Source organism: Xiphophorus maculatus, chromosome 11, assembly GCF_002775205.1.
Source record: "Xiphophorus maculatus strain JP 163 A chromosome 11, X_maculatus-5.0-male, whole genome shotgun sequence".
Lineage (NCBI taxonomy): Eukaryota > Metazoa > Chordata > Actinopteri > Cyprinodontiformes > Poeciliidae > Xiphophorus > Xiphophorus maculatus.
Genome location: NC_036453.1, coordinates 2463999 through 2489483, shown reverse-complemented (window position 1 = coordinate 2489483; position 25485 = coordinate 2463999). Strand labels below are relative to the sequence as shown.

General features: G+C 38.7%; 1 protein-coding gene across 1 annotated transcript in view; it reads left to right on the top strand.

The window, feature by feature from the left end:
* Positions 1–396: 396 nt before the first annotated feature.
* LOC102226750 (hexokinase-2-like) overlaps positions 397–25485 on the top strand; it is a 79198-nt gene continuing 54109 nt past the window's right edge. Inside the window, exons 1-7 of the mRNA XM_005802139.3 lie at positions 397–690; positions 5968–6130; positions 10017–10165; positions 15873–15992; positions 17617–17712; positions 19868–19967; positions 22703–22886. Of these exons, the coding sequence (XP_005802196.2) occupies positions 640–690; positions 5968–6130; positions 10017–10165; positions 15873–15992; positions 17617–17712; positions 19868–19967; positions 22703–22886 (863 nt within the window). The 5' untranslated portion in view covers positions 397–639. The remainder of the gene's footprint in view (positions 691–5967; positions 6131–10016; positions 10166–15872; positions 15993–17616; positions 17713–19867; positions 19968–22702; positions 22887–25485) is intronic.

Below are 25485 nucleotides of genomic sequence, written 5' to 3'. Positions count from 1 at the left end.
TTTGAGGCTGGGTTGGTGAGAAACCTTCTTTTTTCGCACAAATGTGAACCGCTGAGTATAAATGTAACATACAAATAAACATCCTTCAACCTAACACATATGACAATCAATTATGGTTATTTTTTATAACAAAAACAGCAAAAAGGTATGACTGTCATAGCTTACTGAAATATTAAAATAACTAATCATAATAGTGGGTGGAAAACTATTCCAGATGCTATTTATTTTAAGAAGGCTGAAAACCAATGTCTCAGGTGATGGTTCGAAATATTACGGATATAAACATAAAGGTGATTTGAGGGGAAGATGCCGTTACTAACAGGCTCTGCCTCACGTACAACAGAACACGTCGCTCCTCGTTAACAGCCAATCGGCGCTTTTACTTTTGAATGACGTCACCTCACCACCCAGTTCACGGAAGCTGGAAGTTTCTTGCTTCCTACTGTCCGCCCCTTTTCTTATTTAACCATACTACAAAGAAGCAGTGTTTGGAACCAAGGGAAAACAGAGAACGGTTTAGCTATCCTTACTCAAAGGAGAAGTCCTTTTGTGTGCGTGTGTGTGTAAAAACCTTTTCGCGGTTGTGTACGGAAAGCGGCGGGGGCAGGACGCAAAGTTTACACCTCACTCCATCTGAAGATGTTAGCCTCAAATCTCTCCGCTGAACTCCATGATGACCACGCACAAAAAGTAAGTACCGGTATGGAATAATGAATCCACGGTGTGAGTGTTTGCGGGGACTGGAGGCGAAATTAGCAAAATGTAACATGAGAATTCGCTTCCTGGTGCTGGGCGGTGAAAGTAGGTCAAAAAGGTCGGTTTCGCTATAATCCAAACGTTTGTTGACAACCTCAGTAACATCTGTAAGGGCAGGAACAGGAACTCATAAGAGCAGCAACTCGGAGAGTGGGACAAGTCTTAAAGTTTAAGACTTAAAGCTACATCACTATTTTGTCTTAAGTTAATTAAAGTTCTTAATTAAGAACTTTAAACTACCTATTATAGTTTTGTAATACTTTGGCCAAAATTGATTCATTCCCTATGTCGATTTTGATGTAAAGTTGCTAATTTCTGATAGGAAAGGACACTGACAACTCTATTGAGACAATACAGCAGTGTACAAGAAGTACCATTTATAATAAAAAACAAACACCATTTTAACAAATATTGTATTCTAAATTATATATACCTTTCTCAATAATAAGTGGAAAAACATGTCTGTGGTGTTTTTATTATTTTTAATTGGTGATGATCTCCACGTCTTTGAGTTTGAAAGGCCTCCTTGCCATCACCCTAATCTTTTGCGCCCTCCTCAGATTGAAGTCAGCCTTGCACCACTCTACAACCTTAAAATTACTTCTAGTCAGAAGAGATGTGTTCAGTTAAAAGATTACAAACCTGGTAGGTAAGAAAATCGAGAGAGAAACATTATTAGCTTGTGCTGCTAGTAGTAGTTATTCTGGTCAACAACTTGCACTTCAGCCTGGTCTTATTAATCTCACTGGTCTTCAAACTTGGAGCTGGCAGTCCAGCAAATGATCTTTCCAGCCACATGTTGCAACTTTTTTTTTTTTTTTTTTTAGCAGAACCGTCCTTCAACCTTGACCAGCTCTCACTAAAGTTGGCTATTTTTTCCCGCTACAGTGACAATGGAGAACGACAAGTTCACATAAGCATTTTTCAAGAGCAGTAAGTTGCATAGCTTTGTGTAAACATTCTTGGTATGAATGAAAATAGGCTGAAGTGCAAATCCAGCTTCCAGGAGTAGATAACTATCCCCAAACGGAGATGATTACAGCATCAGAAATGCCAGCCTACATGGCACATGGAAAAGAGCATGTCAGCGTTCCTCTACAGGTGCCCTGTTACTGTGCATCCAGGTACAAGTCGTACACACATGCTGTCTACATACAAAACAACTCCACAGTAATGATGTTTTATTGTTTTAGAATGATTTTCTTAGTTGAATCTCCAGTGTTGCTACTTTTTGAAATGTTGGAAGATAAAATCAAATTGTTGACATTCTTTGTTGGGTAAAATGGATAAAAAATGTTTTCATTTACGTTTTTATTTTGATGGAAATATACCAAAAATGTTTTGGAAAAAGTGTGACTCCGTATAGGATCAACACCTTATAGGTCCGTTTAGGACCTATCAATCCAATAAAGGTAGTTGCAGCTAAACCTGATTTGGCTACTAGAATAGAGTTCCAGTTTCTGCTTTTGGTGTGATAAATCTGTCAGTCTGTCACAACCTAAGTGTGTTAAATCAATTTTATAACTAGATTGGATCTAATATACCCTTTTGACAGCAGGCGTTATGACTTGTCACAGAATAACAAGTAATATGAAGCTCAGAATGTCAAATGATATCTCTCTCTTTTTTTTTTCATCAAGTTCTTGCAGGATTGTTCAGTTCCAGGGACCCCCTGCCTTGAATATTTCAGAAAGCTTACAGGTTCCAACTCGTGTTATTTAAATGAACGGTCAGCTCTGTCGGACTGACATTAAGCTCGGCCGCAGCTCAAGTAAGACTCATTCATTTTAATCAGGTGCGTTTGTGGCGGGGTACATCTAAAAGCTTCACGACAGCCGCTCCCCCCCCGGGGCGAGAAACTGCGACAGACTGCAGTGAGCCGTGACATACGAGCCGCGGGAACTCCTCTACATTATTAATACACGTGTGCCTTTTTGGCTGCTGCGACATGCCAGAATATAAAACACAAAAGTTCTGGTTTTGATTATTCAGCTACATGTACCACAGCTTGTGGTGCCATGGCGTAAAGAAGGGTGTTTCTACAGCAAACTACAATTTCTCTGCTTTCCTGGAGTTCAAACAATGAGATAGGTGGTTGACATTTTTTCATTTATCCAGTCTTTACAGGCCAATTAGATTGTTCAACTAACTAAATTTTAGAAACTCCTCATCAGAGTCTTCACATGGAAAAGAAAACGACAAGCGTTAACACTTTACACTGGTGAATCATGTAGTTGTAATTACTCCGGTCGCCATAACAAATTTTGCTGGACAACAAATTGTCCCAGAACAATAAACGATAAACGATAACACTGTTGTTTCTAGACCATTTTCAACTAATAATAATGATGTCGCTGCCATAACTTTTAAGGAGTTATTGTGTAAATTAGCTTATTCGCGTGTCATTTTTAATTTAATTTCTTATTTATCGGAAACACCGCAATTGTGAAATTGTGTTTTGTTGACGTAGCTGAATATAGACAAAGATTTGCGCACATTTGAAATGGAAATGCAGCTTTTGAAACGGATCCTTGACCCGAATTAAGGCTTTTACAGAGGCTGACCACAGCCCAGTAATGATGTGATACCGCAGAGAGAAGAGCAGGAAGAACAAAAAGCATCTTCAAAGGCCACGCTCTTTCTATGAAGAAGGAAAAAAAACTTCCTGAAAGTTTTGTCTGCACAGCATTTTACTGGAATTGCGAAAGAAAATCAAGTAATGAGCAGAAATGGCAGTTGCCATCTTGTAGCCCAGAGGCTGGTGGAGTATCGTAGCCTGCTGTTTCTGCAAACACCTCATGTGTTTTAGAGAATAAATGAAAAAAAAAAAAAAGCTTTCTAAAATCCAGTAAACCATGTGTTGGATGAGTGAAGGCAATGCAGAAACTTTGGGAGATAAAGTATCGACGAAGTTTTAATAACGTCCCTAATGTCATTAACTATTTATTGTAATGCTAATCAAAAGTTTTAGCTTGACGTTTATAGCCTTGTGCTGGAATGACCTTGGACAGTTTCTTTACTTTCCTAATAAACCAGAAAGATAATATGCAGTTTTATTTTAGTTTTTTAAATTAAAAACCCAGATACATAATCAGATGAACCCCAGCCACCTTATTTATTTATTAAGACTGAGTACTAGGACCATGCTAAGGAAAAATATGATAAAAATATGAGAATAGTCATATTTTGACTTTATTTTTGCAATACCACAACTTCATTCTTGTAATTTTATGACTTTGTTCTCGCTTTTATTTTTAAATTTATATTACCAAGCATGGCCCTAACGCCTGTCGTAATTTATCTATTTAACTGTTGTAATTTAATTGATCAACTACATACAAAATTACATGCAGTTACTTCTTTAGTTTAGGTTTTTTAATACTTTTTGATGCTTTTGGAAATGATTTTGAGAAATAAACTTGACAGAGTGAAAGCCATTGTTGTAACTTCCTTAGTGCAGCTCTCATTTATTGTAATAATATTGCAAAGCCTGAAGGAAAACTTGTAGACATGTTCCACAGTTTTTCTGCTTTAATGTGAGGATCTTATTCCATGAAGAGAAAAGCGAATTGTTTTGCCATACTTTCACCTTTAAAAAGAAAGATAAGCCCCCCCCCGCCCACCCCAACAAAGGTAATTATGCACAATATTTTCTGTCCTTTAGGTTCTGAGGCAGGGTGAACTGTGGTTGGGTTTGAAATTTTGTAGCATAAGCAGTGGCGATTAGTGCTACGGAGGAAAACCAAACACAGCTGCCATCTCTGTCAATTAAAAATGTCTGCGTCAACAGAATACATCAGTCATCGATACAAGCAGAGCTGCAGCGGGAAAAAGTTTTGGAAGCGTTTGGGGGTTAAGGGTTTTATAATATTGGAGCATGTAGCCAACCTGCCTGGGCTTGTGTGGGCGTTTGGCACGAGAAAGCTGTAATTCTCTCTGTAGCTCTTGCTTGCCAAATTTGAAAGGTTCTTTTCACAGCATTTTGTTTCACTAGAATGCAAATTTAGGGAAACGGGAAAAAATAATATGAAGTATATATTTTATTTTTTTGCATTTTTGATCAGTTTTGACAAAGTTTAGTGCAATTTGACTACCAGTTGGACTCTGTGGGCAGGTGAAGTTAAACCCAAAAAGCTAACGTTTCTATTGTTAATTTCAGGTTTAGAGATGGATCATACAGATTCACATGCACCAAGCGTACTTGAAGGCCAAAGGGTGTTTTCACACCTGATAGTCCAGTAGACTCTGTTTGATTGGGAACCAAGATTGCGACGTTTGTTATATTTTCCATTTGAAAAACATGTTGACCCTCCTCGCAAGTGGTGGCGCTGCACCAAGAACCACTGAAGGAAACATCGTATAAAACTCAGAAGAAGACAAGAGCGCAACTTGCTTCTTTGCAAAATAAAAACAAAAGTGAAATAGTGTCAGATTTTAGTGACTGTAGGATTTCTCTTTTGTTTTAGGCAAAAGATCACGAGCCATTTCTTCCTCTAGTCCTGGACTCTCACGTTTGTTTTGCTTGCAATTACCCAGAATGCCCTGCGCTATAGTTCGCTTTCAGCTTTTGAAGTTGTCTTTGATTATCTGGTATTGACATAGTGAACCTCGGTCTCAGTTCACTGCAGCCGAACCGAGGCCGCGGTTTTTAGGCGGACTAGCGTTCGCATTTGTGATCCTTATCAGAATTGGATTGCGAATTCGCAAATCCCCAAACGAACTGGACTTTGATTAAAGAGGACAAAACTTGGCCTTAATCTGTCCTCTGAACAGATGTTCAACAGGAAGACTTGTATTCCTGCAAGTCATAAAGAACAGAGTTAATAGGAGCATGCTATAAACAAAGTTACCACAAAAAATAAATGCCTCTACTAAACACTTATTTACTTTCTCACAATAACCAAAGTGACTACAATTGGTACAACATACCCATCTCAGTCGTCCAGCTCAGTTATTCCGACTTCATGGTTCCTATTTCACCACACGTGTTCAAACTTAAGCATTAAACTAATTTTAATGGGTGTCTTGGAGAAAGATCCTGGCTGTAGTCCTTCCCACTTCGATCTTTGATGCACAAAGCCAGAGTTCAGCTTTGTGCACAGCTGGGCTGCACAAAGTTCCCCAGAGATCTAACACTTCAACTACTGTACAGATAAAAATGTATTTTTACTACTTTTGTCATAGCGGTACATTGCCTGTCCTTGTTCTTAGATGGACAAATACCTGCACCAGTTCCGCCTGTCAGACAAGACTTTGATGGAGTTGTCAGTGAGATTTCGTCGAGAGATGGACAAAGGCTTATGCAGAGACACAAATCCCACAGCCGCCGTCAAGATGCTGCCAACGTTTGTGCGTTCCACTCCTGATGGAACAGGTAATTCTTTTTTTTTCTTCTTCGTTTTTTCCCTTTGCAAATCTGTTTTTGAAAATTGCTCCTCTAAACACAAGCTGAGTCCTTGTCCAACTCTAAGCAGTTCTTTTGGAGAGAGCTGGCAGCCCACAATAACACCAAATCTGTTCAAAATGCCCAGAAGAATGGGAAGAGAAGGCCTTTCAAAGATTTTCTTTTCTTTTTTTTTTTTGCCAGAAAATACATTTTTAAGATCTTTAGTCTGAAACAGAGATGCGACAATTTGAGCTATCAGATATTCCTTTTATTAATTCATTATGGAGCATAAAGTACACAAAGTGTGAATGTCAATTTGAAGGCCCTTTTAATTTTTTTAATTTTACAATTAGCTTTTATTTTTCTTCTTTTTTTAGTTTGTTCATTGTAGTTGAGTGTTTTTTTTGAGAAGATAGTTTTCACACCACCACTTATCTCTCAATTGTCTGATTAAAGGGATTTAAACTTGAGAGATGAACCTTAACAGGCATCTTCAAATGATTATAAGTCTTGGATTTGTGTTACCAGGAGCCAGCCTATGAAGTGTTTATTCATAACCATTAAACTTTTTCACATCTTTCACATTACAACCAAAAACGGTAACAAATTGTCCTGGACGATAAATCGTCCCGGTAACTATTGCGATTAATGACAGTGTTGTCGTTTTGAGGTAGCATGTTGATAATGGCATAATAATGCAAATTTGCTCTCTCAAACAACAATAAACTCTAATTTTGTAAAGAACAGCCAACACAGGAACTGGAAGATATTGTAAATATTCAAAAATAAAACACAACACCCAGAAGCGAAACCATAAATGAAATGGTTTTTGACATGTCTGTAAACATGTCACAACACGTCACTACGTTTTTGTGACCTTTGCACCTCTGTAGGGGAAGGTCATGGTCAAACTAAACATTGTGCAAGTAAAAATACTATCAGAAAAGTAACTCCACACATCCCAGTAAGCACAGCATCCGCAGCCGCAGTTCCTTTCCCCTGAAGTTGAGGTGGATCGCCAACGCTCCAGTTCAATATGAAGTTTTTATGAGTTGTAGATATGAAGCCCCTCACCTGCCTCCAGGAGGCAGGAGGCAGTGCTGCTTCTGTACTCCTCTAGACTAGCGGCAGCGTTGCTTCCGTTGAATGATTCTGCTGGTTGGAGCCGACGGGTTCCCGTCTTCAGAACCTGCTGTGCTCAGCCTCTCAAATCGCTCCGATTGCTTTGTGTGTTCTGGAGTTTGCCTGAAAGTTTTGGGAACATTTTCACCTTAAAAGTCCAGTTGCTGTTGATTATCTGGTGCATTGGATGTAATTAAGGAATAATATGTCAGACAGCAGTGGTGAGTGTTCTTTTTTTCTTTTTTTTTAAATTGACAGTAGAGCTGGGTGATATATCGATTTTACCGTTTACTTGAATTTTTGCTTTTTGAAGATTACATTTTTCTCCCCACCAACACACACCTCGTTTTTCCATAATGATGTGAGTGAAAACCAGGAAGTCCTTTTAGACCAAGTCAAGGACAAAGCCGAAGGAACGTACACTAAAACACTTGGGGAGGAAAACCTACTGAGGAAATAAAGCCAATCTTCTTTTAATAACTGCAACTGTTGCATATTCTCTGCATAGTTTAGATGAGGACAGTTGACATTTTCTGATATTTTGATTTTATTACGTCGCAGCAGTGGTTAGCACAGATGTCAGGTTTGATGAGATTTCATTAATTGGCTAAACCATTGTACAAAAGTAAAGCGAACTGAAAATGGTCCTGGATGTTATTTAGGAAGTGCTGAATGATGTTCATTCATTTAGGCTCATTCTGCTGAGAATAAAGGAGCTGAATACATGTCAGCCCTAGAGACTTAAAATTAGAGTATAGGTTGATTTTTCTTTCCTTTTTTTTCACCAGGACAAGGACTCAAATAACAATAATAATAGAATTTGACATGACAGGTCAGATGATTGAGTTCTAACTGACTTGAGATTATTTGAATTTGTGGTTTGCATTTTAAAAAGCAGCAGTGTCAAATTTAAAATACGTTCAGAAACCAAGACAAGACAAGAGATGGAAGTTGGATCTTAGTTCTTCCAGATTAAGGGTCTTAAAGACATCAAGTGTCAACTTCATTCTTCCTTTTGTTCACTGTTTTTTTTGTTTTTGTTTTGTTTTGCCATTCAACCTGCTTGACTTTATTTTTATTCGCTTTCAGCCTGAATTGTTGCTTTTGGATCAGGACGTAGCTGGCATGCATTTAGGTGTTTTTAAGAAAAAGAGACTGAAATAGACTGCATCCTTATTGTTTCGATCTCAAATACAAACCAAACGTGTGTCAAACTGTAGAGACTTTCTAGTAGCCTAACATTGCATTTCAAATGCTCACTCTCTATATCACTGTGTAGTTGGCATGTTAAAACTTACCTTGTGTTTAGGACTGTAAAGATTAGTTGATGGGTAATTTGCTTTGCTGCAAGCCAGGAGTCAGGAAGCAGGTATGGTGCCTTACAGAAGCATTCATCATTCTTGAACTTTTCCTTATTGTGTCACATCACAGCCACAGATTTAAGATTTTATTTGAATTTTAAGAAAAACACCAACATAAAGTAAAGCATAGCTCTGAAGTCAAAAGAAAGTTAAACATGGTTTGCTAAATTTGAAGAGTGTTGCATGTACTAGTACCTGTATACACGCCTCTTTACTCTGATAAATTAAATTCAGTGCAACTGATGACCTTTGGAAGTCCGCTAACTAGTAAGCAGAGTCCTCCTGTGTGTAATTTAATCTGAATATTAATACAGCTGTACAGCATGATGACCACCAGAGACCACAGCAGACAGGCCAGGGGGAGTTTGGCATGGCTAAGTGGTTGCCATGGAGATTAAAAGATTTCTCAAACATGCAAGAAAGAATCAAAGCAACACTCCTGGTATGTTTTTGATGAGGGAATAAAATTATAACATGATGCAAAGCTCAAAAATGTCAATTTTGCATAATACTGCCCCTTTAAGAAGTTTAGTTTGCGGTTTCGACAAGACATGCACGTACTGTATGTAGGTTACGTTAGCAACAGCAGCATGAAATCTTTATGCTGACCGAAAACTAACTATTTGTTCCCTTGGTAACGGTACCGTTTTTAGTTTGACATGATGGGAAAGGGAAGCTGGTCAGGAGCTAAATACATGGCAGTCCTTGAAGAAAACCTGTTGGAGGCTGAAAAATACTTGAATGGGGCTGAGATTCACCTTCTAGCAGGACGACAACGTGAAACAGCCAGAGCAGCAATGGATCCGTTTAGGTTATAGCAACATTCTTATTTAAATGGCCCAAAGTCCAGGCCAGACTCTATTTATGAATCCCGAGCAAGATTTAAAAATTGCTGTTTAAAGATTTCTTTTATTTATTTAGCAAAAATAATAGTAAAAAATAAATAAATAAAAAAGATTTGCTGATATACGCATTCCTCAGAAATGCCTGCAGCTTTTAAGAATGGTGGTTCCACCGAAGTAAAGGACTAAAGTTAGATGCTTCCTACTCTTTTCAGATTCTTGGTTGCTAAAGTGCTAACAAACAAACAAACAAAAAAATCTTTTTTTTTTTTTTTTCAACTTTTGTCTTTCCAAGAATCATTTTAACAAAAATGATTCTTGGAAATGACGAACTAAACCAGATGTTTGAAAATAGAATATTGCCTGCTATTTGCACATATGTTTTTTTAACACTTTATTTTATTTCCTCTGAAGTTTTTATATATTCATGCTCAATGCTGGTGCAATGTGAGCGTGTGGACCCAAAGTCAAATTTCTTGTTTGTTTTATCCTACCCAGTAAAGCTGATTCATCTTTAAGTGCTGAATTTAATTTTCTTTATGATGACAGAACAAGGCGAGTTCCTGGCTCTCGACCTCGGCGGATCCAACTTCCGAATCCTGCTGGTCAAAGTGAAGGGCAACGGCGACCAGAAGGTGGAGATGGAAAGCCAGATTTATGATATTCCTGAGCTCGTCATGAGGGGCAGCGGCTCTGAGGTAAGCCCCCCTCCCCCACATGTTGTCCAGGAAAGAAGATTTGTTTATTTTTTTTTGTCACTGACCAGCTCTTTCCTGTCCTGTTTTTGGTTGTTTTGCCTGTCATGTCTGCTGAGCTCTGCTCTGCTCCTCATGCTGGGGTTACATGTTTTCCTCCATGATGATAATTGGCTGTTGTTGTGACAGGTGGTCACTGCCATGTCTATTGGCTTCCATGCACCAAACGTCCCCATGCAAAAGACGACATGTTGATGCCATGTGCCCTGTAGACTCAAAAAAACCCCGAGACAATTCCATACAGAAGTTATCAGATGCTGTTAATTTTCTTCTCTAAAAACATTTGTGACATGTTGATTTCCTGTTTCTCTCTGTAGTCCTTTTTTTTTTCGCCGTAATTTGCAATGCTGAGCAGCCTATCAAAGTAAGCCCTCTCACTGACACACCCAGCGGGAGAAAAGAAACCCGGCTGAAGTGCATAAAGTGCAAAAAAAAAAAAATAGACATAAGATGTTGGCAGCTTCGTGTTTTTTTGCTCGGAGTAGCAGCAACTCGGAGCAACAATCACACCAGTCTCTAACGTTGCAGTCCCTGAATGAGTTTTGTAAATTTAATGATTTCAGCAGGCTCTTGAAGAGACGCCTTTTAGTCGATGCTGCCATTTGCATTGTTAACGAGGGCTTCATTTAGATCTGTCTGTGAAGGAAGTGGAGAAGTAATAAAAGAGTCCCTTTTTTATTGCCTACCCAGTCGGCGTCAGACATTTCGGTGTCTTGTCCTGCTTCTAAGCAGAATATGAGCAGCTCACTTCCGCCCACCACAGTTCCGACAAGTGTTGTGGAAAATGTTAGTGCATGCACAGCGGCTTGCAAAAATATAAAGATATCGATTAATGAGTTAATCTGAAGTTGGTTGATCTTATCAATCGACTAACGATTAACTGATAAGTGGCGATTTTCTTAAAAAAACTGAATTTTCTCTTTTCTGAAATTTTCTCTTTCAATAACATTAAGGGCAAAAGTTTTCAGAATATGCTGAATTGAAAAAATCCTTAAAAATTTTAACATCCTTTTGCGTCGGTTGTGTTAAGTACTGGCTGAAAAAACAGAAAATTGTGGCTTTCTCGCATTAACTTAGACATATTTCAAAATAGAATTGCATAAAGTGTACTCTGTATCCCACACCGGACTCTGTTTGGACCGTTTTTCTTTCCCGTTCTGGTAAGGCTCCGCCATCTTTATTCCTGTATCCACTGGCTCCAAGTCTGACACATGGTGCCCTCTGCTGGATGGCAGCCTGGCTACACCACTAACAGAAGAACTTAGCAGATGTTGTTAGTTTATTGATTGGAACTAATTTTAATCTAATACACCATTAAAAGACAGTTATTATCAATGTACGAGCTACTTCTGTGAAATACTGGAAAAAAGTTTGGTATAGGGTTAATAGAGGAGCCTTGTTGACTTCCTGAAAAGGGAGTTTCAGAAAGAGGTCCTTAAAGAGACAGAGGCCCAATTTCAACGCATTAAGTAGGGGAGTAAAATTTTTTTTAAGTCATACTTGGTATATGTAGCTTTATTACAACTAAAGATAACATAGTTACTTGATTATGCTATAAAATGGCACTGTATGCCTGAAAAACAGTGTTTTAAAGCACAGTTTGTGATCTGTAAAACTTTTGTTTACATAAAGAAACCTGTTTTTTTAATTAACTCAAAAGTATTACAAATGTCTCTTACATCGTTTATTGTCTCTTCTCACTCCGCTCTGATTTGTTTTGACCTTATGTCAGAATACAAAAGCACTTGACCTTTTTTATTTGTACGAATTGGGAAAAAAAAAACATCTCTCCTTTTGATTCTATTTCACCGCTATTTTGTGAGTCCTCTGTGTAAAATCCCAATAGACGTATGCACGGTCAGCTTGCCATCCTAAGATGTTCTTTAAGAGCAACTGAGGGGGGGTAACTGAAGAACGGTGTTACCATAATGCATGATATGTATAGGGGGGCTTTGGCTCTTAGACGCACAGCGAAATAATGATGTTTGAGCCGACCTGTTGGCGTCTGGAGGGATTCTCATGAGCAGCGTCTTCTTCGGGTCGCCTTCAGCAGTTTGTTTCTCTCAATTACCCCAGCCGCCCACAGTCTCTTTCAGAGCCGAGACCTACAAGCGGCGAAGGAAATCTGTTTTTGCTTCCACTAATGTGCAGTGTACACAAACATTATTGTGTTTCGCCGCCAGAAGCGGTAATTTCGCGAGCTCCCACCTCCTTTTCAAGCCGGGGTTAAAAGTGAGGGGGCGACTGTGCCTCTTAGGACGTATTGGTATTGTTGGCAAACAAACAGAAAGGGGACCACTTTATTTCAGCTGTCGCTCATTAACAAATCCCATGCAGCTTGCAGATTTCCGTGGCAGCTGAAGAGTTGGCAGAGTTACATTGTTGCGCTGTTGGTGTCAGAATATCTCCAGACACAGACTGTGCAGGAAGGTGTACGTACATAACGTGCTTTTACTGTTCCTGTGTAAGAACGTGCGAAAGAATTAATTTACTGGCATTGAAACGCCAGTAAATGAATTGTAATGTTTACTCCAGCTGGATGGTTTAAAATCTGTTGTTGCTCATTTCCATGAGCTTTGAAGTGATATTTTCAGTAACTTTCGTATAAATTTTTCAATATTTTTTTTACCAAGTCGTTTCAATGAGGAGGATTTCGTTTCATCTTGTTTCCCTTTTTCCAAGATTAATGATAATAAAAAAAGCAAGACAGAATGGCTAAAACAAAGACAATATGCAGGATGATGTGTAATTGCTCAATAAATTAGTTGATATATTAATTCAATTAAAATCCTACTCTTAATTTGTTTCAGTCTGCTTGTTATGAGCAGCTTCTAGATTCTCTATAAAAGACACAAGAAGGTTTGACTCATGAGAAATCATAATGAAATAATATAAGACTACACAGTGTTTATGTCTGACACGTCGTATCCAGTCGTATTTATTTCAACTCTAAATGAGATTATGGCTCTCCAAAAAGGCAGTGTTGTACATGATTTAAGTGATAGTTTAATTAGGAAAACAGGGCACTTTATTTCCTTTTCCAATACTAAATGTTTCCCTTTTGCTTTTTTTATACACTCTAGTTATTCTGTTAGTTCAGAAAACTTTTATTGCAAAGCAAATTGAAGCAGACAGGCAGTTAAAATTGTACATGCCGGCCTGAAAAACCCTGCTGCTAATTGAAGCGTAAGTCGGTACGTTTCGTTGAGCTCATACTGACGTCTTCGCTGCCTTCGCATTAGTCACTGGGGGAAATAAAGTTGCTGCTGCTGTCATCATGTTAGGTTGTGTGGAGCCAAAGTTACTTGGATGAAAGTAAATTTAATTTGCTTCTCAAACTTTCACACAGCGATGAACTTTATTAGAGTGAATGTTCCAGTGCAGTCTGTGGGTTGTCTTCACTGTATAAAACAAATAATAGTTGAGTAAACATCTGCTGTTCAGTTTGACACTGATTAAAACTTTGTTATGGATTTCCAGCACAGACTTGGTCCATAAGGAATATAAATAGTTAGAATACTTTAGATGAAAGTTTTTATTTCCCCTCTTGCTGTGAAGTCCTTCAATTAGAGAGTATATTCAGTGTACAGCAATATCAATAAAAGAATAGAAACGCCGTTTACCGCTGGGTGTCTTTGTAACATGTACACAATGCCCATTATATACGCCGAACAAGACTGTTGCTCTGATTTTACAAGAAAGTATACCGAGAAGAATTTCTCTAATGTTTGTCTTGGAGATGAAATGCAATTTCTGTACTCTACTGTTTAAGTCAATCAGAGGTTTGAGGAACTTTTTATTAGGATTTTATGTCTCCATTTTTCCCAGAACATAAACATAATGTGTTGCAAAAACCGTATACTTTTAGACACTTTAGACAACATGCCATTCAAGGAGACAGATGTGTGTTGCTCTGTGATAGGCCGGACAAAGCCAAACCAAATGGCCACTAGCCTAAACCTGTCCATATCTACAATAAGAGACCCAATAAAACTTCCAGGCACCTTGAACTGTGGCGGGTTGACTTTGTAATGTCACAGCGCACGGTGAGGAGGATGGTGTTGCAGGTGAATAACATCTCCAAATCTCATTGTTGGAGAATTGCAACAAAGAGAGGCATATCAGGGACCGCAGCCCCCTCAACTACATCACTACTATTATTTATGTAACATATCTGTAATACTCTGATTCAAAAAATTTTTCCTGTCATGTTCTGCAAACACGGCGCATACACACGCAACTTGACTGCAGAAAGATGGACCGGCCTTTAAGCTCACTAGCTGCTACGGCCACTAGTTGTAGCAGTTCGCCGTTTTCACATTAGCTAGCATGTTGTCAGCGTACTGCAGCGTGGTAAAATTTGTTATGCTACCAAAGTGACATTAGTGACCTCATAATGAGGAGGAGAAAACTCTCAGAGACATGTACAGTGCAAAATATAATGAGGTGGATAATATGAAGACGGGGATAAACTGGTGTTATTTTCGTCATCAACACTTTAATGGAACACTTTGGTTCAATCAGAAATGCAATACTTTAAACCGGGAAGTGTTTTTTGGATGGCGAATTAAATATAATGACTAACTGATAGCTGTTAAATATGAATAGATCTGAAGATAAAAATCAAATGATCAGACCTACAGACTAACCTGCAGCGACGCAGGGATCGATGTGCACCAGATGTCACTGATTTCATAATAAAATGTTTATTTCAGTCGTTGGCAGACATGAAATCAATGTTTGTTTATTTTTATGGTCGTCTCAGTCCACAGACCTTGGTCGGATGAAAAACTTACGGGGCGATCCGAGGAGAGAGGGGCAGCACTGTGTGTGGGAGTATGCTAATGCAGTAAGAGCTGAGTTCATACATCAATCTGAACACAGCGATGTTGTTTCAAACCTGTTATATCTCGTCTTGCTGTCTAAGAACAAGAAGGCAAAAAGTGGCGAGTTTGCGTCATTATCAAGCATTTGACTCCAAGTGTATTCTAATATTCTAAACTCTTCATTTTTTAAATGTTTATTTGCACTTTTACGTGTAAGTAGTTTCCAGTGTAGCACTTCCGTCATGGAAGAATGTCTCTAAAACTTTATTTTCTGACAGCCTCCAGGTCAGCTGCTCAGAGAGCGTGAAGAAGCCCTAAAGCTGGGGACACACTACATTAACCTCACAGCCCTCAAAGGCTTTGAAAAGACTTGGGGTTCACACGAACAGATCGGGTTCAACAGGGTTTTGTTTTACCACCGAAACGCTGCGAATCACACATTTAATAACGGCACCTGCTGAGCGATCACAGACTGCTGGATTTGTCAAACCAGAGCAGCAGTTCGTTAGCACAGATACCGGCTGGTGCTAATAATGGAAGTGATTTCCCTTAAGATGAAAAGGAAATTATTCCCTTCATAAATTTGCCCTTTTTTCTCCAGGTCCATCTGTGTTAATTGTTTATTCATCGGGAATGTTGATACTTCTCCTCGGTGTCATTCTGCTAACGTTTGCATCATTAAAGCATCCGCCTGTGCAAATGAAACGGTCCCAGGCGTCCTGACAGTCTAATACAAAGGCTGGAGTGGTGACTTTGATAGCTACTGCCGTGTTCACAGGGTGTTCTGCTCATGCCTAATGAGAACAACCTTTTCTCTCTTGTAGTTATTTGACCACATCGCCGACTGTCTGGCTAATTTCCTGGAGAAGATGGGGATAAAGGACAAAAAGCTTCCTCTGGGTTTCACCTTCTCGTTTCCCTGCCAGCAGACCAAATTGGATGAGGTGAGCCGTTTTGCACTCCTTTTACCGCTTTAAGTGATCATCACGCCCCGCGTTTCATTTCAGTTATGCCTAAAAGTCTGACTCACATTTATTTCTTTAGATCTCGCCTCAAAAGAGCCAGACTTTCTCTCAGTTTTAAAGAGTTCTTCTCTGATTTCTGAAAGTCTCTCTAAGTTAGCTGCTTTTTAAAAAATATATCATTATTTGGTTTTCACATACAGCTGCTTTCTGTGGAGGTTTTGTAAGCCACTTAAGCATAAAGTGCATCTGAATCCAACCGGTAATCCAGCTGAACAAACAACTTTATTAACATACACTTTCAGTAAAGTCAATCAAACTTGCTTTAGATATACAGTAGCTTGTCGCACCATGTCATGGCTTTTATTTGATTTGTTGTTTTCCTGTAAATTTATAATTTTTTTATTTGGTCTTTTATTGAGACATTACGATTATAGTTAACTAACTCTAACAAAATAACAAAAACCAACATTAAGAAAACAAATAAAAACATTAATTAATGGGGAAAAAACTATAACTAACTACACCATGTTCCAAATTATTATGCAAGTGATATTTTCTCAGATTTTCTTAAATGGTCAATGCAAATGATGGTCAGTATAATTTTCAAGTCATGAACTATTACAGTATAAATCAAATTTTACTGAACAAAGCTCCCCATGAGGTAGGTAAAATACCAAATGCCTATTACCAAATAGGTAAAAAAAAATGTTTATAAAAGTTATATATTGCAACTTTAAGCTGTTAAGTAATTTCTACTTGGCACAAATGCTTGTTTTGAATTTCAGACTGAAACAGCAAAGATGGACACTGGATTTAGTTTATTCTTTGTCATATAAACTTATCTTTTAGCCATATTTCAGATTTGGTGCAACAAAATAGTCACCTGTTGTTTCCTGTAACAGCAGATCAAATTGCAAGAGTAAAATTAAGATAAAAATTTTTAAAAAGGTGCACAAGAAATAATGAAGTTATTATTTCTTCATTATAATAACTTGCGCGCCACTCAATGTCTTCGAAACCATTAATATGAAGAAAAATAAGGGACAATTTTTCTATCCAAATTCAAAAATTAATTTCTGGCTCTTTGTTGGGGTCACGATCACATTTTAAGTTTGACATGCCGCATTTTCCTCAAAGTGTAAACGCCAGACTCAAACAGTTCTCCAGGGAGCCAGAGCTCCATCGTCTGGCTTGTCATGGCAGCTGTACATGAATGTGATGCAGTTGCTACATTTTGTCAGGTTCTAATTACATTTATTGCAGCCTTGGGTGTTCCGGAGTACGACGGCTCCACGACTTGTCTGCGAACTCCGAGCTGCTCTTTGTTTTCTGGAAATGTAACATTTTGTATGCTGCCATTTGTCAGCTGTAAAGCGATTCCTGAGAGTAAACGCTTACTATTAAAATATGTCGAGATAAGCCTAAACTGGATGTTGTGGTGTATTTCTAATTTTGTTGTTTTCTTTATGTATTTATCTTCGATTGTCCTGTTGTCTGCAATGCAAACTTTGCCCCTCGGGGACAATAAAGTTCATCTGAAAGGGTTGACAAAGCCAACCTGAAATGAGTCCTGAATCTTCTTTGTCTTTATGTTTTTCTTCAGAGCGTTCTGATTTCTTGGACCAAAGGCTTCAGGCTAAGTGGAGTGGAAGGGAAGGATGTGGTCAGCCTTCTGAGGAAGTCCATCAAAAAACGAGGGGTAAAAGGAAACGTTACACCTTTCACATAATACTGTTGAGTCATGGTGCAACTTTAAAATTAACCACTTTTTTTGTAAATATCACTTCTTAATGGTAGTTACTATTAACTTCAGTGGTAAACCATTAACATTGAAGTAAGTTTTTTCCTCCTTTTAGGAAGGAAAAAATTGTTTCATAAATGCTCATACCTTGGCGTATTCCACCATCAGGCATCACTGAAAGGGATTAGATTAAAATGAGCTTCAACTCCATGTTCTGCTTCATAAGAAAATGGCTCACTACCTCAAAGCCCAGACATGGGAGCGTTTCCCCAAAACGTATGCAGCGATTTGGGGAAATTGTAGTCGACCATTTAACAGAACAGCTTTGGATTCAACACGAATGACACACAGCTTTTTATGAACTCTGTGACGCTGTGAGAGCTTGGGTGGAGCCAGCTGTCTGATTAATAAACCCAAAACAAAATACAAGCAAACATTTCCAATCATAGAAGCATGTTGGCACAATATTCTAGTTTTTTCCCTTCTTAAAGTTTTCGGTTGAATTGTTTGGGTTAAAGGTCACATTATTTAAAGATTTAAAATGTAAACGTTATGCATTTTCCTCTAAGTGTTTGAAAGTCACAAGGGCAGATTTTTCCCAGGAGTTTGTCGGCTTTCTACATGCGCTGGAGAATCCGCCGCAGATCAGCACACTTACTCTTCTTTTGAACTCTGAAAATCCAGAAGACGTAAAGTGAAATGGAAGCGATCCGACTGCATACCAAATGTCTGAGCTCTGAGAGCCTCGGGGCTCGAGTCATGTTCAACCAGAGCCATTCTGTTTGCTCTGGGCCTGTGCTGCCATCAGAACAGACGGATGTATGTTAAAGGCATGTCTTCAAGACTAAAGACGTATCAGAGAGATCAAAAACGTCTGCGTTACAGATTGAGGACACGGGACCCTCTTGTTTTGCCAGCCAAACTGGTTCAGAGATGAGACGGAGCACAAATATACAGAAACGTTCATTTATTGTGTGTGTTGCAAACTGACGATTTAGTTTGAATATTGAGAAATAGTTGGGGTAGATGAAAGAAGGCAGTCACCGCAGGAGTGAAATGGCTTTAGATTTTGTTTTTGACTTTAAATGTTCTGCGCAAGTGAAGCAGAGTTGCTGGCAGAAGTGAGTCTGTCTCAGCACGCCTCCTGTTCAGGTGGCTGATGACCAGCCGGACGCCTGCTGGGAACTTTAACACCCAGTCAGCAATCAATGATGCCTAACATCTGAATGTCAAATTTACATCAAATGTAGAAAATAAAATCTGGGGGGGAAAAAATCCTACAAGCTAAAGCAGCAGTATGTAACTTTTATAAAAATAAATGTTTTTTTGCATATTTTATAAAACTGCCACCATGTTGTGCCGGTATGCTTTGAAACACCTGGTCTGATCTGTGAAGAGATTAGTCTCGGCTAATACCGTCACCTGAGGAAATGCACCGCTCCTGAACAAAAACAACCAACCACACACGGGGGGCGGGACTTGGTGCTGTCAATCAACTTTGTGAATGCGCTGCTAAATGTGCTAATGGTGGAGAAACAACTAATTGTTACAGGAAAACTGTTTATCCGCCATCATCTGCTGGCGGGGAGAAACTGTATCGTAGCAGAGAGCAAGAGCACACACTGGCATGATTGGCAGCGCTGAAGCCCGCCTCCCAGCTCTGATTGGTTGTTTCTAGTTACCACTGGGAGAAGGCACAGGAGTTCGATTTTTGCTTTTCTTTTCACCACAGATCATCTGCCTCATACCATACTGTCATGACACAGGGACAGTTTAAATTAAATTGTAATAAATAAAAAATGAAATAATATATATATATATATATATATATATATAATCCATCAACAAGGCCTTGATTACAGAGATAACAACAAATGCGCCCTTTTTTTCCCCTTCCCATCCATCCCCAAGTTGCTGCAAATAATGATAATAAATGTATATATTTTATAAAAGATGCATACTGCAGCTTTAAGTCAAAGCATTGGTTGAATTAAATGTTCTGACATCCTCTCAGTTTTAGTTGTTTCTAATCAAGATGTGTCCACTGTTTTAATTTCATTCTCCAGAACCTACAGCTTTAGCTCGCTGCAGCGTAAACAAACTTTCATTGCAGGACTTCGACACGGACATCATGGCAGTGATCAGCGACACGGTGGGAACCATGATGACCTGCGGCTTTGACGACCGTCACTGTGAAATTGGCCTTATAGTGGGTAAGTGCAATCTGACTGTGATTATAGGTAAAGTGAAGATGAAGGCCCTTCGACGTTTTGAGCCATGAAAGCAGAAATCAGGGAGGGGTAGAAAACCAAGTAGGCAATTTGCTGAGGAAAGAAAATCATTCTGAGGCATTTGGGTCACTCTGGCTTCAAGTGTTCTGTTTGTATTGACTTCAAAATATCAGCATTTAGCAAGATTATAGATAATCTGCCGAGGCTATTCAGAGAAACTCGAGGGTGAAGGCTGAAATAAACTCAGGTTGTAACCCGGGCTGCCGCGGGCTTTTATGTTTCTTCAACACTTTAACGTTGATTTAGTGCACAGACGCACAGTAACATAACATCCAGATTATTAAAAGCAAAATGGAAGAAGGTTGAACAGGTGCTCACATTTACATTCGCTCTTTTATGAATTTAATTACATTTGGATGTTTTGCTCATTGGTTCACGCTTAACATGTTTTTTTTTCTTCTTTTATAAAGAAATGCAACAAATAATGAAAAGGACTGAAAATATTCGAAAGCTTTATGGCTTTAAAACATCTTATAACTAAATTTTAACCCACATTACAATAGAAATAGCAATCCAATTTGTAAATTAATTTATTACTTGAAAGGTTTTATTTAACTGCACTATGTAGGTACGTGTTACCAGTTCGGGGGTTTCCAAACTTTTTGCTACTTGGGCCAAAATTGTTGAGTCAAAAGTACTCATGGGCCAAAAAAGTAAAATGAAAATCCAGTAAATAGTTTAATTTATTTTATTTATTTTTTGGTTGTTTTTCTTTTTTTTGTCTTTGTAAAGGATGGCATTTGTTGCAGATCCAAAATTTAATAAGGATTGTGCATGCTTGCTGTATTTGATAATTACTAATAATACAATTTACCTATCAAAAGCCATTTAGTTTTCAGTTTCTTTTGGGCTCACAGGGTTTCCCCCAGTGTATTTTAAGCCTGGCGGGCCACCAGGCTTTACTTGTGCCCCCGCCAGACTAAGCATTGCTTATCTTTTTAAGGTTTTTTTCAAAATGTTAGCATTTTTTAAGGCTTTATAGTTGGTGTTCATGTATTAATTTTCTAATCTTTCAACAGCACGTAATGATATTTTCAACTCAAAAACACGACGGGCTGCTGGATGAATGACTGCCCTAGCACAGGGCTTAGCAAGTTTTCCGGGGGAAACCTTGGCTCAATTGAACAACAGGACTTGGGTCACATTTTTTCAAAAACGATTGCTATATTTAACCAAATGTAACAAATGAAATAAAGGCTGATTTGGATGCAGCAAAGTCGGGCTTTTGGTAAAAGTGTTTGGATAAATGTGGCTCTACTTATTATACAAGCTCTGTTGTAAACAGACGAATACTTTGCCGTATTAAACATTTTCCTTTGTAAGAAAATGATATCTAATAGTTTTACCCTGATTAAAAATGAAAAGTCTCCATCTGCACCAACCACCCGATCAAACTTAAATCAATCTTGAACTGCAGTTAGGAGCTGGGGGGACAAAATGTCCAAATGTCACAAATCTACTTGTTTTCACCAGGCTAAAGAAATGAAATCCTGGATTGTTTCCTCATCTCTTCTGCTCCTCAGCAGGCAATCAGTCCCGCTCTCCTCAGTCCGCATTTCTTGTTAACTTGGCTAATGTGATGGAAAAAGGGAGACGGCGCTCACATCATTAAAGTTGTTCTTTCCAATTTTGGAATATTTGTGTTTGAACATGACACGATCAAGATCATGGCGAAGTGCATATTGTACTTGGACGACAAAGGCTCCTGTCAGCAGGGCTTGTTAATTGAGGGGAACCCCTGCTGGCCAGTGGCACATCACCGCTGATTCTGAAGTTTCTGCCGTTGAGCTTTAACCCTGCCTAATGCCCCACTCTGAGGACATTCAGTGAATGAGCTGCTACATATAGGAACATGCTAATGTAGAGGTGACATATTTCCATAATGAAATCAATAAAAAAGTATCTTTTGTAATTAGCACCCCACTTAACTTCTGCCTTTATGGCTTTTATTCTTCCCATTCTTTGCAATGCTGCAGGATATTTAAATTTACCCAAAGTGACAATTCACTTTGTTGCATTTATGTGCTACATATTAGAGCTTTACTAATTGAAGAGGGGTCTTTGTGCTGCATCATATTTGAGCTTCAAGAAAAACAGGAAGTTATGGATAGCTCAGTTGAAATACTTTGTTTAGTGCATGTGTATTGTTAGGGGTCCCACTGCTGGTTTTGTCAGAAACTATTATTTCTTACCCTGTGTTTTCTTCCCCCTCTGAATAAATGAACTTGAAATAAAGTTTGGATTCTTCAAGTTGACAAAAGCTAAAATAATAAGACGTTTTACACATTTTGGGTGGAGGTGCTGTCTGTTATGTCATAAAACACAACATTTGAGTCACTCCTAACCCTTCAGCTCTAACTCCATAACAACACTAGCAGATGAATGTCAAACGTGTATCGAGCCCCACACTGGGACAAAACCGCATCTCTATATATTCTCTATATATTTGATGATCCTCTGATCACGCTACAGTTTAACATAAAGTACATTTAAGCACAGAAAAAACTTCTCAATATGTCCAGATGTAAATAACAGTCCAGAAAGTAGAGCTTCAACGACGTCAGACGTATTTAGAGGGCAGTAATCTCTAGATGCTATTTAGAACTGTATTATGTTTGTTAATCGGCATTCGTCACAGTAACACCATTTCTCTCCAGGAACGGGCACTAATGCGTGTTACATGGAGCAGATGAGGAACCTCCAGCTGATGGACGGAGACGAGGGGCAGATGTGTGTAAACACGGAGTGGGGAGCGTTTGGAGACGACGGCGCCCTGGAGGACCTGCGCACCGACATCGACCGGGAAATCGACGCCGGCTCGCTGAACCCTGGCAAGCAGCTGTGAGTGTCACTTAGTTTGTCACGGCGGTAGCTGCAGAATAAATAAGCATAATCAGAAATCTTTGTTTCCAGACCGTTTTCTACATGTAGATTAATAATTTATGTTCGACAGGATTTTAAAATTTTTTTTAGAGCTATCTGGATTGTTTTTCCCTTTTCAACGTTGTCGCTTTAATTCTAAGTACTTACTAATTCTCATGGTCCTCATCTGTAACATCATTGACTGCTGAGATCAAAGTGTCGATCACAGTTACTGTCTCGTACGTTTGGGTTGTTGATCACCCAGTTATTGAGTTGTATGTGTTGTAGACTTCAGGCTTGGTGCCTAGCAACAGTATTATGTTGTCATCATCAGGCCCATATCCCTAGTTCCTCCAGCTGCATATAATGCAAAGCATGGCCTTCAAACTGAGTTACAATCAGAACTTCCTCCTCTTTTAAGACCTAAAGCACTTAGTTATAAATTCATCCCAGCATGGGGGCGGGGGCACTAACTAAAATGATGCTAGAGGCTTCATCCCGGATGGTGCCTGTGTTGTTCACTAATCCTCAGTAATCCTCATTGCAAGTCAAGTTGAGATAAGATTTGACTTGAGGGGCCAGTGGGAAAGTTTCAATCTCCAGACGCCTCAACTCCAGAGCCACCAAGTGAGTTTATTTTGATTTGGGCTTAATCCCATTTTCTCTCTTAACACTTTAGGGTGGGGGTCTTGAACTCCAGAGCCGGTGTCCTGCAACTTTTAGATGTGTACCTGAATCAAATGGCTGAATTACCTCCTCAGCAATGCAGTCAAGTTCTCCAGAGTCAAGCTAATGGCCTGATTATTTGACTCTGGAGTGTTGAAGCAGAGACGCATCTGAAGGCTGCAGGATCCCAGCCCTCGAGGGGTGGATCCTTGCTTTAGAGCGTCCCTGACCCTTACAGAGGGTCAGTGTTTCCCAGTTGTTATTTTTAAAGTGGTGGTATTATTTATTTGCTGGGCACAGAAGTCATAGCAAACTCATAAGAAGTTGTCTTGACTCAATCAGATGTCAGGGTTTGTTTCATGTTATTGTTTACATCCAGAAATTTCTCACATTTGCTCAACCATAATATAACTTGAATTGAAAATACCGCATAAAAACCATTTAGAACAACTCCAAACTACTCACTCTTCCTTTTTCTCGCTCTCTGTGTTGGCTATGCCTCACACAAGCTCATCACCGTAGCAACTGACTGACAGCAACGCCACTAAGGTATCAGGATTCAACAACAAAAAACACTCACAAACATTCCCACACAGAACAGAACATTAAGTCCATTAGAGTTTTTTGTTTCCAGGTTTGATGTTTATTAAGTGACTATTAATACGTGATAGTTTTGGTAGATTAGATTAGTCTTTAGTTAATTTACACACCTGCTCTACCGATGATCTGTCAGAGTTGGTGTGTGGATCGCCTCTTTTTATTTTCTAACTAAACTGAAACACACATCCGCTCTACATCTTTAGGTTGTCAAAGTCAAGCTAGCATTAATGACCTATTTCCCTCTTCCTCGCTATTTTTTTTAATTAAAACTTTTTCCTGACCTTGTCATGTAGTTGTAGTGTTGACAATTAGTAGCAAAGCGCTGCAGTCCTTTTTCTTTTTACATATCACACATGCATTTATGTTGACAACCAGACAGCTAAAACCAGTGGTGGTCGTCATGAGCGAGCAGCTTGTGGCCCTCCAGCAGGAAACTGCGAGGCGGGGATTTTAAATTGATTCACAATGCACTCCAGCACAGGAGTATAAAATAATTTTTAAACCATGGAATGGGTATATCTGTTCTAACAAATGAAATGAATACATTGAATTGACTCATATAATTAAAAGGAGTTATTTCTGTATTCAATTCCAGTTTTAAAAATTAATAGGTTGAAATGAGAAAGTGTAAAGTTGCTTTATTCTTCTGATATAAAACATGTGAAGCCTCCAAAATCTGATCACATTTACTGTAGCTGAATACGTTCTGCTTATCTGTTTATACCTTAGCTGGGAGTTTTGTTTTTTTGTTTGATTTTTTTTTTACTGTCAATTTGATAACGGCCTCCCACTTTACCTGTAGGCACTTATACGCTCTATTAGTTTATTCCTTGTGGAAGAAAATTGCAAGGAGGGAAGTCTTGATAAGAGTGGGTTTTAAAACGCAGTCAGTTCAATTTAAAACAATGAAGTGAACAGAATATAAATATCCATTAATGTTCCTCAGTGGAGAAATTCACGTATGGTAACATCAAGGTAAAGGCAAATGGAACTACGAGTTAGGTAAAAAAAAAAAAAACTCGAAACGGAAATAATAATAAGACTCTAAAGTAAGGACAAATTTCTAACCAGTAATTGTTTTTCACTCACCACGTAGCTGGATATCTGGAAAAACGAATACATTTTTATGCGTTTGTTTTTGTTTTGGCCTTTCATCCACACAACAACTCTGTTCAATATCACTGAAAACAATTATTTATAAAAACTACAACTAAAGTGGATATTTAAGAAAACTCAGTATTTGTGTTTTCGTGAGTACATGGCAAAACGGAGATTTAGGGCATTGTTTTGTATTTAAACAACTTTATATTCT